The 17,423-nt window shown below is 38.3% G+C and overlaps 1 protein-coding gene across 3 annotated transcripts in view; it reads left to right on the top strand.

Annotated features, from left to right (window-relative positions):
• Positions 1-17,423, top strand: part of Dnajc13 (DnaJ heat shock protein family (Hsp40) member C13) — a 107,742-nt gene that overhangs the window by 16,375 nt on the left and 73,944 nt on the right. For all 3 annotated transcript variants that reach the window (XR_001196785.3, XM_005074831.4, XM_040739574.1), the window contains exons 3-6: positions 11,754-11,829; positions 12,547-12,696; positions 13,102-13,143; positions 16,510-16,710. Coding sequence is in view for 2 of the 3 variants with exons in the window: in XM_005074831.4 (XP_005074888.1) it covers positions 11,754-11,829; positions 12,547-12,696; positions 13,102-13,143; positions 16,510-16,710 (469 nt within the window). In the remaining variant the exon portion in view is untranslated. The remainder of the gene's footprint in view (positions 1-11,753; positions 11,830-12,546; positions 12,697-13,101; positions 13,144-16,509; positions 16,711-17,423) is intronic.

Genomic DNA, 17,423 nt, shown 5'->3' with positions numbered 1-17,423 from the left:
CACAGTTTTCTCAGTTGGGTCATGAGTAAAACATGTTTGTATTCTTCACTTTTCATTTCTTTGGTTGAACACTTGTGTTTCTGACTTACCTTAGCAAACTCACTTATTTTGAAAGTTTGACTGCTTAGACTGTTCCCTTTAGTATCTTTATGAACTTTCATTAGTGAGCATAATTATTATCCTTAGAAAAAATACTTGTGTGTGTTTCATTGAGAAAAATTAGAGAAAATTGATGTGCACCAGGTAGTATTAACCCTCTAATTCTTTGACTTGGACTTCAGATTATCTTTTTTTTTTTTTTTTTGAGTAGTACATTGCTCTGATCATCATAATGTAGCTCCTGTTTTTAGTTTGTTTACTGTACACTGATACTTCAGTTCTAGGGGAGGGGTACTGTGATGTTTGCTGCTTTGTGAACTTGTAGGTAATGTCATGTGATTCTCTAGATCCTTTTAAATGCTTTTAGGAAATGATGACTAATGCTTGCTTAAGAGAATCCATTTATTCCCTTTTCTTTTCTTTAATAGAGTAATGCCATTTCTGTTCTCTTTGTCCAGTTCCCTTCCCTCCATTCACACCTGGAAACATATGTTTTGCTAACAGCTATAACATATATTTTATATGCCATAAACCTCACCTGTTCAAAGAAAGTTTGTAATTTGTTGATCCCCCTCACCCCCCGTATACATATGTGATGTGTCACCACCGTTATTAAAACACACCAAGAAAACTTTCTTTAGAAACCACATGTTTTGCCAGCATCTGCAAGGCACTTACCTACTGTGTGTGTCTTTGGGTCTGCCTATTTGGAACATCTCATAGAAATTAATCAGGTTAAGATGTGTTTTGAAGCTGCCTTCTTCCAATTAATGTTTCAGGGTTCATCTGTACTTTAATATCAGCACTTTTTATTGTCAAATCATATTGGTTGCGTGAATGTACCACTTTGTGATTGTTCTTCAGTTAGTGGGCATTTGTGTTGCCTCAGCCTTTTTACTCTTATGAGTATAGCTTATATGGATATTCTGTGGATGTTTTGGATGAGTCAGTATTTCTAGTTCTCTTGGGTATTTTCTAGAAGTGAAATTGCTGGGGTTTATGGTGACTCCATGTCTAACCTCTGAGAAATAATGGAATGCTTAAGTATCTTATCATGTGCTTCTTGGGCATTTGTCATCTTTGATGTCTGTTCACATCATTCACCCATTTCTAATTAGGTTGTTCTAATTGCTTAGATATAGGAATTCTTTAAACACAATCCTGTACCAGATACGTGATTGGCACATATTATTGTGGTTCTGAGGGATCCTTCCCAACTGTCTTGGTGCTGTTCTATAAAGTACAGTTTTTAATTTGGATGAAATCAGTTTGTCTCCTTTTTTTGTCACTTGTGCTTTTTGCCAGTTGTAAGAAGTTGTTGCTTGCTTTTAAGTTCCACAATTTACTCCTGTGTTTCTTCCTATGTCTTTATAACTTTGAGTTAACCTAAATGTGGTGTGAAGTGAAGATCCACATGTGAAGATCTGCTTGTACCTCAATCACTTGTTGAGAAAACCATTTTTTCCCCAATGAGTTGTTTGGTCTCCTTGTCAAAAGTCATTTGACCTTAAATGTGGATTCTCAATTTGATTCCATTGATCGGGATGCTTGTCTGTGCTAAAGTCAGTAACATGCTGGTTTGATTTACTGTGGTTTTGTACCCTTTGGAACTTGGAAGTATTAGGCTGCAGCTTCAATATTATGTTGAATATTCTCCATTTCTTACAGTGCTGTATCAATTTTTCAGTGAGTTTTCAATTTTACTGGAATGGCTGGGTTTTAATGGTGTTGCATTGAGTTTCTGTCAGTTGGAGGTGTACCATTGCCTTGGCAGTATTCTCTCTGATCTGGGGACAGAAGATCTCCAAGGAATTGTTCTTTTCAGTGTGTTTTATTTTCAATCCCCTTTGTCACAGTAGCTTCAGTTGACTTTGTGTGTTGTGCAGCACTGAAATCCGATCGATATACTTACTTCTTTTCTGATCGATTCGAATCTAGGTTTAAAGTAGTCTTCAACAGTCTTATATAAAAAAGTAAAAATGTCATTATTCAAAATTTTATTTTTAATTGCTAGTTCAACATTTCTCTAGAAGTCTGTGTACAACAGATTCTGCGTGTGATTTTTTTGAGAATTGGGGCTTGTTTTAAGAGATTCTAGACCCATACACGTTGCCATCCGAGACCTCCCATCTGGGAAATTACTGATTGTGGTGATCAAATGAATACATCCTTTTCTTTCTCTTCACATGCCTCACTTAAAGACAACCCTCCAGATTGTGCCCCAGGGATATTCGTGCGAGCCTTTTCTGTATCTTTGTGTTGTTTCCATCATGCCTTACTTCAGCTGCCTTCTGCTTTTATGAATATAGGTTTCTTGGTTGTGAGTATAGATTCCTGGGCTGGCAAAGCAGGCTTTCTTCTGTTCTTGTTTTTCCCACTGGGGAAGTCCATACATAACTTAATTACATGTTTCTTCTGAGAGCAAAAAAGAGATTACAGGGAATACTTTTCTTCCATGAAAACAAAATTTCCTCCTTGGCTTAAGCAAGCCACTTCAGGATGGAAGGAAGGTGCAGATGTTCATCTAAAGCGGAAGTGCAGACTTGCTGTGAAAACTTCAAAGTAGTAAGTTGTTTTTTCTATTTAGATGGAATTTGCAAGTACTGACTGCTATGGGTCACTCCAGTGTTTGTTAGGACAGCAGATGCTGTATTGAGTGGGATTTTATTATCCAAACAGAATTTTAAGTGCAGTATGTTAGGAAAATTTTGGACTGATCTGTGAATTCAGTGACAGATGCTTACCACATTACAGACAGCTGTGATGATTAGAGGCAAGGAAGGAAGGGAGGAAGGTGAAGCTGGTGATTTTTATGCTTATGTTCAGACATGAGAGTTGGACAGGAGAAGAGGCGCCGTTTTCTTTGCTTGTTGGTATTGATACACCTGAGCAGTTCTAGTGGCAGGAGGGCTCCTGTATCCTAGCTTTTAATGCTTCAGCCTCGGCTCTAGACGAGTACATCCTAATTTCTCCCCATGTTCTGTCTGTTTAACTCTCTGTAGCTATCACCAGGCAATATGGAATCTGGAAGTATAAACTGAATCACATTTTTTGGCAGTCTTATATTTTATAGTGTACAAAAGTTTTGCTCCATCTGATCTGAGAAAGACTATGGTCATTGATTGTGTCTCAGAACCCAAGGCCTTTAAAATGCCCCATTTCATGGGGTGCCCTTATAAGAGAGGAGGGCATCTTCCTGAGTTATTAGGCCAGGGATTGGAGTTTGTCTTAGCTGTTGTTTCAGTTCTTTGTTGAGTATAGCTTTTAATGAGAATAAGCCCTCTTAGGTAAAGTAGGTTTCTACCAGACACTGAGTATCCTGATGGTATAACCAGAGGGAAGACAGATTTGCCCACTCCTTTTATTCTGTATTTTAAGTATGAATGTATTGAAGCAGTTATGATCAGTAAAGGAATAGTTAAAGCATGGAATTATAGTTTATTTCCCTGGAATTTAAAAATCCTCATCCAATAATTAATATTCATTCTTCTAGCAGAAAAACAGCAATAGGGTTAGCTAGCAGTGATTGATTGTTTGGTTATGTGGCAGGCACATAGGTTCAAAGTCCTCAGATACATTATTTCTTTTAATTCTATATATGTTATTCACATCTTTCAAATGAAGAAACTGTCACTTAGTTATTAAAGGGTCCATACCTGATAAGTAGCCCAGGAAATATTTGAATGTAGGCAGTGTGACTGTAGAGTTGGTCGGCACAACAGTTATGCCCTGGTGCCTCCTGTAGCAACACTGCCTTGTAGGAAGTGGAGGAAATCTTGAATGTGAAGTTCTGAGTGAATGTGTGTTGTTGATAGGCTCTTTCCATGTCAAGGACCCTAGTCTCAGATCCTTGGAACCGAGTGTGAGTGTGACGGTATGCAGAAACTATCCACTATACCTTTCTACCCCGAAGACTTCAATCCTACAAAGACAGCTCCTTCTGAGACTAGAAAAACCTCCCCTTAATCCAACAGGGCACCATAAATCCTCCCTCCTTGCTTATCTGAATAATAGGTCTGCCTCCTTGTCCAGTTGATCCAGTAATCCCACCTCTCTGTTCACCTTGTATAATGAACATGCTGAGTTTTCAGAGTACTGAGGCTTCTCCATAAAAGAGCCCAAACCCACTTGAGTCCCAGCTTTTCTGTGTGTCTGTAAGTCTTCTCTTCATTCTGTTGTCACCCCCAGCCAGGTCCAAGTCCCTGGAGGTTGTGCAAGGACTTTGCAGTGCTTGTTGTCACTCTTCTAAACTAACAATGAGGCTCTCTCTAGTTCAGCGGTCTTCAATTTTAATATTAGACAACCAATATTTTACTTGAAGGAACTGGCATTTTTGCTTTTTACTAATAAAATGGAAAAACCCTAGATTTTGTGAAGATAACTAAAAGTTTTGAGAAATTAGACTATCCTAAAATGACTTTGAGTACCCAGTGTGCAGCAGGAAAGCAGTCTCACTTGGAGAAGAACTAGGTGTTGTCTGTGTGAAGCTGAAAGATGGAGTTTGGACCATTTGGAGGAAATATGTACTGGCTTACTTGTAAGGACCAATTGTCAGTATCTACAGAATTGGGAAATTAATACAGTTACTTTTAATAAAGAGTTAGCTCCCTGTACCAGTGATGGGTAAATTTTTTTTTTTTTTGTTTTTTTTTTTGTTTTTGTTTTACGAGACAGGGTTTCTCTGCATTGTTTTGGAGGCTGTCGGTCCAGCCTGGCCTGGCACTCACAGAGATCCGCCTGCCTCTGGCGCCCGAGTGCTGGAATTAAAGGCGTGCGCCACCACCGCCCGGCAGTGATGGGCAGTTTTAATCACTCCCTTTCTTACAGTGAAAGGTTATGCTTTATATTATGGGGCTCATTGACATAAACTACTTTAACTGAATATGTTTTTTCCCCCTGAGGCCATTGAAAGGATTATTTTAAGCTTTAAAAATAATATACAAGTTTGGAATGATAGCTTATATACTGTGTGTGCAGAAGATCCAAGTTGGATTCCAGCATCCATGTGGGGTAGCTCACAGTCACCTTTAACTGTAGCTCCAGGGGACTTGTTGCTTCCTGTCTCCACAGGTACCAGCACTCAAACATGCAAACCCACACAGAAACACCTAATTAAAAGAGGTCTTTTCTTTCTTTCTTTTTTTTTAAAGATTTTATTTATTATGAATACAACATCCTGCCTCCATGTATGTCTGCACACCAGAAAAGGGCACCAGATCTCATTACAGATGGTTGTGAGCCACCATGTGGTTGCTGGGAATTGAACTCAGGACCTCTGGAAGAGCAGTCGGTGCTCTTAACCTCTGAGCCATCTCTCCAGCCCTTCTTTTTTTTTTTTTTAAAGCAGTATGCATGGGTCTCAAGACCTCAAGCACTTGAGAGCCATTATTTTATAAGTAACCGTTTTCATATTGTTTGTCATAAGGAGAGTTGGGTTTTCTCTCCTGTGACAAAACTAGATGATGGAAATTTTCTGTGCGGAGTAATTTGACACTACAATGGCATCCCAGTTATTTATGTGATATCTGTCTCCACTGACATAGCCATGTTTCTAATGATTTGAGTAGGTTAATTACCTAGGTCTAAAATGAACTACCTGATAGTGACTGACAAGTCTCTTGTCTCTTTCATAGTCACTGTTGTCATTGAACTCAGCTCAGTGTAAAGCTCTCATCTGTGATGATGCTGAAACAGTTTTAGTTAGATATGTGTGCCCTCCCCTGGTAAAGAAAAAGAGACAACATGGGAAAATCATGACATAAAAATTGTTTTTGTTAGGCAGCAGTGGCACACGCCTTTAATCCCAGCACCTCGGAAACAGAGGCAGGCCAATCTCTGAACTCAAAGCCAGCCTGGTCTACAGAGCAAGTTCACGATAGCCAGGGCTACACAGAGAACTCATATCTTGAAAAAAAATCAAAAGAAAAGTTTTTATTTGTTTGTGTTTTGGTTGTTCTGGAACTTGATCTGTAGACCAGGCTGGCCTCGAAATCATCGATCTACGCCTCTGCTCCTGAGTGCTGGGATTAAAAGGGTGTCCCAATACTACCCAGCTATAAAAGTTGTTTGGAAGTTGATAACAGTACTCATAAAGACTAGAAGATTTAAGATTACTATAGCATTTTTGTTTACAGAAATTAAAATTATGCAGAAATGTTTTATGTAAGCTTATAAAGCTTTGCCTATTAAAAATCTAGGTATATGAAAATCATTTTATTTCTTGACCATTAGTTTCCTAATATTAAATAGCATAACTAATAGGTAGTAGAAATTGTTTTTAAATAAGCTATTATGTTATACTAGTCTGTGAATTATGAAAACTAAATGTCTGTACCATTGATTCATATAGTTATATGTATATATACTTTTAGTTCCCAAATAAAAAAGAAACAGGTGTCATGGATCAAGTCAGTAATGAATATTAATTTTCTCACTTGAGGGAAAAGTTACATATTTTTATTTTCCTTTAAATTATGTTTATGGCATCATTTGCCATAAATTTCTCATGGATTCTCCTTTGTTTAGTCTGTTTCTTTTGTAATTTAATTCCATGTGATTTTTTTTTCTAATCAGAATTATATTTGAATTACACATTTAGTTCAGTTGCATTCATCCATGCTAAGGGCGCAGCATCTTCCTATGATTCTTGTCTACTTGACTAGGCAGGGTGTTGACACATACAGAATGCTGCTATCATATCAGAAAGATCACACTGATCTCAGTGACAGAGTTGTATGAGAAAAATGTTGACAATGAAACAAGAGACAAAGGGATTGAAACCACTGTCAATATCCTTGTGTGGACATGGGTGCAAAAAATCTTCAACTAAGTATTAGCAAACTTAATTCAACAGCACGATAAAGGGATTTTTTTCCCACAATGATTAAGTGGGATACATCTCAAGTATGTATGCATGAGTTAGTGGTGCATCATGTCCTGCCACTAACACGCATGCCATGCAGTCTCCTCAGTAGATTCGGAACAGGCACCTGACAAATGAAACAGCCCTTCACAAAGAGAATACTAAGCAAATTAGGTACAGACATAAAGAAAGCGATGCAGTTTATAACAGTTACAATGAAATAAATAGGGATAAGTTTAACCAAAGCAATGAAAGCAGTTTTCTGCAGTGAAAATTAAGAATATGAAAGAAGTTGAAGTGAAAATGCAACTGTGTGCAGAGCCTGAGAGACTCTGTACAACTCAAAATGATCTCCAGATCTAAGGTGGTCTCTGTCAAAATGCCAGTGACACTCTTCACAAAACAAAAAGAAATTCTCAAATCTGAATAAAACTGCAACAAACCCCCACTTTGCTAAAGCCATCTAGAGGGAAAAGAAAGGAAAAGGCTCAATGTACCTGACTTCAAATTATACAAAGCTATAGTTATTGAAGTACATGGAGCTGGCATAAAAAAACAGCAGTGGAGCAGGATAGAGCCTAGGCGTAAACCTAGCATCTGTAGTGGTGCTAAGCATGTACATTGAGGAAGGATAGCCTTTACAGTGCATGTTGCTGAGAAAATTGTACACATACAGAAAAATGAGGCTACATCCACACCTCTTACAAGCCAGAAGAACCAACTCCAAATGAATATAAGACACAATATAAAACCTAAAACAAAACTTTGAGAAGAAAATACAGAAATACTTTAAGGTATGGAATAGAAGATATTTGGAGGATGGACAGAAGGGAGTAACGAGACCTCTAAAGCATGGGAAATGAAAACAAAATAAGCACATGGCATCAAACTGAAAATCTGCTACAAAACCAAGAGGAAATGGAGAGACACGCTACAGAGTGAGAGAATGCATTTGCAATTTATGCAGCTAACTAGGGTCAAATAATCAGAATATGTAAGGAATTCCAAGAACTAAATAGCCAAAAGTGGGGAACAAAAGCCCTGAGTAAATATTTTTAAATGCTGACAAGAAAAAGCTACACACGTGTGAAAAAGATGCACTGTCACTAACCTTCAGGGAAATGTTAATGAAAACCATGAGGTATCATTTCACCTTAGTAAGAATGGCCACCATCAGGAAAACTAATGATAAATATTGTGAGGATAGAGAAGGTGCCGCACCTTAGACACTGTTGGTAGGGATATAAATTATTATAGTAGTTTACTATGGGAAATGGAAAGAAAGGTCTTTTACATGTTCAAGCAGAACTAGTGTAGGATACAGGAATCCCACTATTGGGTATATAAACAAAGAGGCAACTCTGAAGAAAATAAGCACCTTCACTCTCAGGCTTATTTTAGAGCTATTCACAGAAGCCAAGAAGAAGGTAGTACATTTTAAGTGCACATCAGCTGACAGATGTACAGTGTGTTACATATGCACAGTGGATGTATTTCAGAACAACCAGAAAGATTTTCAAGAAGATGGATATTATTCTGGTTTGAGCTTTACACAGTGTACACAGTATTGAATCATCACATGACACATAAAATATAGAAATAAGTACTACCACCAGTTAAAAATTAATGCAGATGTTAGTAGGGACGTGGTGTAGTAGGAAGGATGAGAAAGATTGTGTGTGTGTAGAGAGAGAGAGAGAGAAAATATATAGAGTATATATATTGAACATTTTTAATATATTCAGTTTTAATTTAAATGTGTGTGTGTGTTCATGTGGGCCCAAGGTTGATTTTAGAAATCAGCCTCCAGTGCCCTTATTCAATGACCAAGGTCTCCCAGTCAAACCCAGAACCAGCTGTTATCTCCCTAGCCAGCTTGTTCTGCAGACCCTTAGTCTTTGTCTTCCAAAGCTGGACTTAGAAGCAGGTTGCCATCCCTACCCAGAACTCACTGGGATCCAGACTCCTCAGTGTTCACAGGGCGAGCACTTGACTACCCAAGTGCTTGACCATAGCCGCCTCCCCAGTAGTAGCCACTTCCCCAGCCATAGCCGTCTCCCCAACCTTAGCCACCCCCCCCCACTAGCCCTGCTATCCTGTTTCTGCATTATGAAGATTGTGGTTTTTCACTCTGACAGGTGATTCTAGAAAATAGGATTTGTGAATTAATTTCTATTGAATGTTTAATTTCAGTTTATATTTTAGGTCAAATAACAATTTTAGGAGCCTTCTATTTCTTTGCTTTAGTTCATTAGTTGACTAATTCTGTGAAATTTTATGACTAGCTACGGAGGTTAAGTTCTGCCTACTTCACCTATCACCTGACCCTTACTTCACCTTAGGAAAAAATATGTTCTGTAGTTTTTTGTACTATTTTAGACTTTAAAACATTGGGGGGGGATATAGTATGAATTTTATCCATTATAAAAAAATTCACATCCTGTCAAATTTTTTGTCCATGTGGAAATAATATTGGTATTATTATTATTATATAATATGCTGACTAGAAAAATGTGCAATAAAGAAACAAATGTTTCTGATCTCATGGGTTTTTTTATTGTTTGTTTTTAATATCCATCAAGTTCAATTTATGTTGCTCATATATTCTTGGATATATGGCCTTCCATTGAAGTGTGGTTGACTTACCAGGGACTATATTCTTAAACTTCCCTTTCCCAGCAGCTTATTAATTGGCAGTAATTTCTTTGGTCGGGGTGGCACTATATGCCCATCTCTCCTCTCCATGTTAGGATTTGGTATGGCTTGACCTTACACAGGTTTTGTATATGTTGCAATTTTTGTGAGTTGGTATGTGAAGCTGACCTGTTGTGTCTGAACGATACTATTTTCTTGTAGTCATTCACCATCTTGCATTTTTTCCACCCCTATTCCACAGTGATCCCTGAGCCTTGGGGTAAGGGGGTTTGATGTAGATGTTGATGTGCCGTTTAGGGCTGAACATTCCACACTCAGCACTATAGCCAGTTGAGGGTCACCGTGTTAATCACTGTCTTCTTCAAATAGACGCCTCTCTGAGGAGGGTTGAGAGATGCACTGATCTATGGGTATAACAATAACTCATTAAAGAATATGTTTAATACTATACCCATTTAATAGAATAATAGTAATAGGTTCTCCCTTAGGGGCTATGACTTGTGTAGTTACAGGTTCTGAGCCTGACAGTGGTGCCAGGTATGGGTTTCATGTTGTGGAGTAGATCTTAAATCCAATCAGAAGGTAGTTGGTTACTCCCATCACAATTATGCTATTATTGTACCAGTGGACATTTCTTGCTGGGCCAGTCATCACTATAGCTTCCACTGTTTATAGATGGGTAAGACTGATGATTACTTTTGTCCTCTGATATTATATATGGCACCTCCAAACACTATGAAAGCTAGCCAGTAGGAATGAATGTTTCAAGTCTGTACAAGTTTGATATTTCTATGTTTTTTGGCTCAAGTATACGATGTCTTCAGCAACAGGGTTTCACTCTCAGGTTCTGGAGGGTAGCCAAGAACACTGGCATATACCCCCATATATTACAGGCTATTATCAGTGCAGTTGGCTACCCTGTCTTTAATGGAAGCATGATGTGTTCCTCTTAAGTCCAGCAGTAGCTAGGTATATTGCCTAAAGAAACAGAAAAACTTAGAGGTCTGGAAAGTATTTTATTTACTTTAGTGTCCGCTTTATAATTAAAATACCACTGAATTCAAGTATTTCAATAGTTATAATCAGCCATGAATAGCTTGTTTTTCTAATTGAAGTTTGTTTCTCTGAAGTGAACCATTTTCCTTGATCTTTAGAAACTACTAAGTTATCATTGGTGTTTATTTTAAAATTAGACCACCTCTCCAGTTTTCCTTGTTCATTTGCTGGGTTTATCATTCTAAGAGTTAGATGCTGCCATTACTCTTGTCTGCGGTTTTTACAGCATGGGTGTTGCCAGTGTCTTCACTGCTGAGTCTGGTGTTGTGGATATTGCCATTCTTCACAGCTTTCTGAAGTTCCTCTGTGTGGTGCTTGTTCTTAATTTTGAAATTTATCTGCATAGACTATTATAGATTTTTTCTTAATTCTGTATCTATGGCAGTAAATTTTTTTGTTCCTAGTTTTTTTTCTTACTCAGATAATGTTTTGCTCATTTTAATGTTTTATATCTAAAGAGTTGTCTTTATTCTTAAATGTTTTTTAGTCAACTTTATACTTTTATCATCCATATGAGCTCCTTTTAATCAGAATTACTAACAATTCAAATGGCTTTTCTTGTTTGAGTATGTTACTTTCAGTAAAGTCAGTAAAGTGAGAAGTGAAAGCTTGCTTCCTGTGTGCTTAAAGTTGCAGCACAGAAACACAACAGGTAGTTGCTTAAGTAGGAATTAACGTTCCCTTGTGTGCTGTATTGAGCAGTTGCAGGCCCTAGCTTTCCCTCATTCCCATTGTGGTTTTGATGAAAGGATACTTGGAAAGAATTAGCCGTGTGCAGTATCTTGCTCTCTGGTGCCTTACCAACGTAATCTGTGCTAACATCACTGCATTTGTACAGAGGTCATATTTTCTATGCATATTTCCTAAATTAATAGTGCCCCCTAAAATAAGTGGTGAGTGGATTTTAATTCTGATAGCATTCTACAACATTAAATAAGAAAGCATAAAAGTAAAAACTATTTAACACCATTGATCAGCCAACACATTTGTTTATTGAAATGTTCATTTTATGTTGGTATCGTGTATTTTCCTAAAATATTTTGTTGTTTAAAACTAAATGTAAGCTTGTCTTTCCTTTTAGGTATAAGCGAGTCTTTTCAGTTGGAACCCATGCAGTTACTACATATAATCCCAATACCTTAGAAGTAACAAATCAGGTAATTATGTTAGAAGCTGTTAGGAGTTAAAAGCCAAGCTTACAGCCCATTTTATCTGCTGAAACCAGCACTTCAGAAGAGAAATGTTAGTTTGCATATGCTTTGTGTTCAGGACTAGAAGAAAGAAGGTGTGTGTGTATGTGTGTGTGTGTGTGTGTGTGTGTGTGTGTGTGCGCGCGCGTGGAGTGCATACTTTCTAGGCTTTCAAAGGAATGACTTTTATATGTTACTCTTTCTTGCTTCTAGCCATCTCTTCTATAAAATTAGTCCATTTCTAAAAGTTGTTATTATTATTCAAGCATATTAGTTATGTCACAAATAATAGTATTCACAGACTTAACTAGAATGACTTGTTTGTAAAGGCAAGAGTAATTGAAAATGGTAAGTAAACATGCTTATAGATAGTCTGGCTTTTTCTAATTCTAAATTAGGCATATTTTATGAGTGTAGTCATCAAATGCTATTCCCTAATTCTTTTCACTTACTTAAATTGCTTCATACTAATAACATTAAAGCCATGATAAAGATTTTTTGTTGTTGTCTCTGATAATTAAAAACCTTTAAGAGAACTTGAATTGTGGAATTGCTGTAGACACCACTCAACCTCCAGTATTTGTGTTGTTCTTTTAAGCAGTGAATGTATAATGAGTGAAATGAAAACAAACTTTATATATGATTACCTCAAAGCAAAAGTTAGACTTCCTTTCTTTTTGCCAGTGGCCTTATGGAGACATTTGCAGCGTCAGCCCTGTTGGGAAAGGACAAGGAACAGAGTTCAACCTCACATTTCGTAAAGGCAGTGGGAAAAAGTCAGAAACGTTGAAGTTTTCTACAGAACATAGAACAGAGCTACTTACGGAAGCTTTGGTGAGAAGATCCGTGTCTCAAGCTAGGTCTCTCTGCTTCTTGAAATGAAGTGGCTACATTGATCCCTGAGTTCTGATCCTGTGCCCACTCTGCTCTCTGACCTGTACTCATTCTTCGCTTTTTATTCATCTTTGACTTGACTTAACTGAAACTTTATCTTTCCCATTAAAACAAAACAAAACTTGGAAATTCTTTATATTTAATAGTGTGTTAGTCTTTTGAAATGTGTATGTATGTAGGCAAAGCATTGTTCATCAATAAAGCCCCACAATCTTTATTAACTATCCTTAAATTATAAATTTCATAATATAATTTAGCATCATAATTACTGAGTTGTGGCTTTTATCTGTTTGGGGTGGAAGGGGCTAACTCATGAACCTTTCTTACCTGTGTTTTCTCTTTCAGAGATTTAGAACTGACTTTGCAGAGGGAAAAATCACAGGAAGGGTAAGATTTAACATTTACTAGTGTGCATTTTTACATGATTAAATGTTGCCTTCATTGTAGAAACCATTCCACAACCTGTGTGTTCCTGTTATAGAAAGCCCAAGGGAAATACAACTTTAATGCCTCCTAACATGAGAAAGAGATGAATTGTAGTTTAGCAGGATCCTCAAATATCAAGAAACAGATGTCAGACTTATTTGTGTCCCATAAGAAAAAAAATCATACACTCAAAAGCCAGAGCAATACAAATGGTGTAGGGGCTGAAGAGCTGGCTCAGCAGTTGAGAGTACCTGTTGTTCTTGCAGAGGACCTGGGCTTTGTTCCTAGCATACACATGGTAGCTCACAACCATCTGAAACTCCAGTTCCAAGTTCCAAGGAATCCAGTAACCTGATTCTGATATCTGCCAGAACTAGATGCATATGTGATTCACAGGCTCACACGCAGGCAAGACACATAAAATAAATCTCCAAACAGTGCAGCCATTCGGGTGCTTCTTACAGCACTCCAAACAGTGACACAAGTCCTCGTCATGCTGCGGCAGTGCTGTTAGAACTTTTAGCAGTTTGTTTATTGAAGGTTTGAGGTCTGGGAGGTTCAGTGCTGTGTTTCTGCATGCTCCTATGTTGGGTCTGGCTTGTACTGAAACCCAGCATGGTGCTAGCAGCTTTAGGAAAAGTCATGTTGCTTAGTAGAGTCCTGGCTTTCCCAGTCAGGCCTCTCTAGCCTGTCACCACGGAACTTAAATTAAACCAGAGACTTCGGGGAGAAGGAATGAGGATTTTTGGTTTTTCTCATGAAATATTAAATTTGCTAACCATGAGTGGGTTTTACCTTTATTTGCACTTTTTATTTTTCTGGTGCTGGAATTAAACTTAAAGCCTTCTCCACACTGAACTCCATCTGTAGCCCTCAGTTTTCGAAGTTTGAGACAGGGTCTAATTAAATTGCTTAAAGATGACCTTGAACTCCCTTGGTAACCCAGGCAGACGATATCCGGCCTCAGCCTTCCAGGTAATGAGGATTACAGGCCTGCACCTCTGCCTGGCTATTTCTACCTTCCTAATGGGAAAAATAAAACCTTCTCTTCTAGTACTCTGGTGAAGTTAGAGTGGATTCTGATGTGCTGGCAGAACCGGCCCCCTTCTCTTAAACTCTGCTGCTTTCTGTGGGAATTTCCTATTGGCTTAAGCTCCCAGAGCCTCGCTTATTTCAGTGCTAGCCTTTGGCTGGTCGCCCAGGAGCCATCTCAAATAGTTTCATGTCAGATGCCAAGCCATTTGTCTATTGTCAGGTTTCTGTAAATCACAACGTAGTGTGCATATCATGCTCTGTCTCTCTGGATGACAGCTGCTTCTGAAATTGGTCTACAATCTCCCCTTTATATCTGTTAACTCCAGTCACTTACTACCTGTCAAACTTAGAGGTAGCAACAGTATTACTAGAGGATGTGACACCTGTACCTCCTCAGAGTAAGGTGAGGGGCTCACTTCAAATGTTGGACTAAGTGGTGATTACATATGTTGAATTTGGTTGTGAGTCCTGTTGTCACCTTTGCTATACTCTAAATTATGGTCTTTCAAAGTACTTTAGGCTTGGCCTCAACAATAGCTCTTAGAGATAATGATATATTTCCATCAGCAGCTGCTATGAGTTGAGAGAAATGGAGACTATCCTGTAGAGTGAGTTTGGGTGTGTTAGCAAGTCTAATTGGAAAGCATCACTGTGCTGGGAAGATGGTTCAATGGATAAAGTACTTGCTATGCATATGAATGCATTTTATAAGAAAAGAAAAGCACCACACATTTGGTGCTCTCGCTACCCTTCCTGCTGGAGGGGTATGGTATTAGTCTGCCCTTTTTTCAACCAGTACCAGGCTCCTGAGTATCTTCCTCTGTGATCCAGATCCTTTTATCTTTCTGCAGAATTCTTTTTATGGAACTGTTCTGTGTGTGAAGCTATAGAACAGTGCGCTGAGGACACAGGTGTTAGCTGGTCCTGTGATGATGTTGAGTTGTTGGTGAATGTCAGGAAAGTGCTCATGACTTCGGTAGGAGAATTTCTCTTGGTGTCAAAAATAGTGTTCTTGAGCAGCTAACCAGATATTTTTACTTTCAGAATGGTGTGGTGCATTCTTCATACAGATGGGTAGGAAACTCTGGTGTCGGGGTGTAGAGGAGGACATTCATTTCACAGCTCACACCTTGTTAGCCCTTTCTGTCTCCCACTTCATTTAACTTACATTTATTTTCTTCTGGGCCACATCCTTTTGTTTAGTAACCTTCATTAAACATTTTCTGAAGAATGAAACTAGAAGTAGGGGAAGGAGAACCACAGAAACAAATTTTGTTGAGAAATGTCTTAACATATGCTTATTAAATAATATAAACATGAAAAAGCTAAACCATAAAAGAATATTGCTCATGCTGCTCATCTGATGTGCAGCTACTTTAATTTGCAAGGGATCTCAGCATCCCTGGGATACTTTGTTTTCTATTGTGATAAGAATTCAGTGGTGTGATTAGGAAATCATAGAAGTCATCCCACTGGTAGAATTTTGGCTTCAGCAATTTTTGGGATATAGATAAATTGTATGCTAATGTACCTAGGCCAACACAGAGTGTTTAAATGTAATACTGTGACTTCCCCAGAAATTCAACTTAATCAAAAGTCGAAGTCTTTTTCCTTAGAAAACTCACACAGAATAGATTTTTCTTTCTGTTTAGGGACTCCTTTTGGGGTGTGTCTGTATAATGTGATTTTAGGGCCTCCTTTTGGGTTGTGGTTGGATGTTATGTGTGATTTTAGGGTCTTTTGGGTGTGTGGCTATATGTTATGTGTGATTTTTAGGACTGCTTTTGGGGCATGACTGTATGTTGTGTGTGATTTTAAGATTTCCTTTTAGGGCGTGGCTGTATGCTATGTGTGATTTTAGGGACTCCTTTTGGGGTGAGCTTTATGTTGTGTGTGGTTTGTAGGTTGTTTTTGTTGTTGTTGTTTTGGTTTTTTGCTGCTTTGTTTGATTTTTGAAACAGGATCTGGTTGTGTTTCTTCTGCTGCCCTGGAACTCCGGGACCCAAGCTATTCTCTGAGACACACACTTATGCCAGCTGAATTTCCTCTTTCCACTTAGAGCTATATAAGGTAGTTTAAAAATCTTTCACAATGTAGTGTAAACCCTAGGTCTTGGCTAATTAAGGAATAATAAAATGTCTTCAGATAGTAGGAACACTCCCTCTCCCTAGCTAAAATTAACAACTTTACAGTAGATAGTAACTGTTAAAACTTAGAGTGTTTGGATTTTTGGTCTTTTCAGCAGTGCTACATAGTTAATGTAACTGAAGGTAATGCTGTGCTTCTCTCTAGAGATATAACTGCTATAAGCACCACTGGAGTGATACAAGGAAACCTGTGATTCTGGAAGTAACTCCTGGAGGCTTTGACCAAATAAATCCTGTAACCAACAGAGTTCTGTGTTCCTATGACTATAGGAATATTGAAGGCTTCGTAGATCTTTCTGATTATCAAGGAGGATTTTGTATAATTTATGGAGGATTTAGTAGATTGGTAAGTAGTATTTGTGAAAAGACATTTTAAAAGAGATGTACCTGGACTCTGGGAAGATAACTGGGTTGGTAAAGTATTTGAGGACCTGAGATGGATCTCCAGAGAACAGTTTAAAATTATTGATGTATGGCAGTACATCTGTCCCAGCATTGGAGAGACAGACAGGCTGGATCTTGGTGGTTAGTCAGTCTGTACTACTTGGTGAATTCCTGTCTGGGGGTGGGGGGAAGAGGTGGACAGTGCTTGAGGAGTACCTGAAGATTGTCCTTTGGTCTCCACACACACTTGGACACATATGACTATATAACTATTGGAAGTAAATACTGTTTTCATACTTCATTGTATAACTCATGCATCTTCTAGGAGGAAGTGTAGTATCAAGAGTCTGGCAGGCTGTGGTGTCAGAGAGATCTAAGATTGAATCCGTTTTCTGTCTCTAAAATGAGAATAACATGCACATTATGTGCAATGCGTATATGCGTTTGTGTGTGTGTGCGTGCACACGCACTTGTGCGCTGATACGCATTGCTTAGCAGCAATAAATAGTGCTGTAGTTTTTAATCGTTGTCATGTCATACCTGAAAGTTTCTAAGCTTTCTTTGAAAAACGTTATTTAGAAATCCCTTAGTTGAGCCCGGCGGTGGTGGCGCACGCCTTTAATTCCAGCACTCGGGAGGCAGAGGCAGGCGGATCTCTGTGAGTTCGAGGCCGGG

The sequence above is a fragment of the Mesocricetus auratus genome, unplaced genomic scaffold (genome assembly GCF_017639785.1).
Source record: "Mesocricetus auratus isolate SY011 unplaced genomic scaffold, BCM_Maur_2.0 Super-Scaffold_100691, whole genome shotgun sequence".
NCBI classification, from domain to species: domain Eukaryota; kingdom Metazoa; phylum Chordata; class Mammalia; order Rodentia; family Cricetidae; genus Mesocricetus; species Mesocricetus auratus.
Note: the sequence above shows the minus strand (reverse complement) of the source record. Positions and strands in the feature narration are given on the sequence as shown.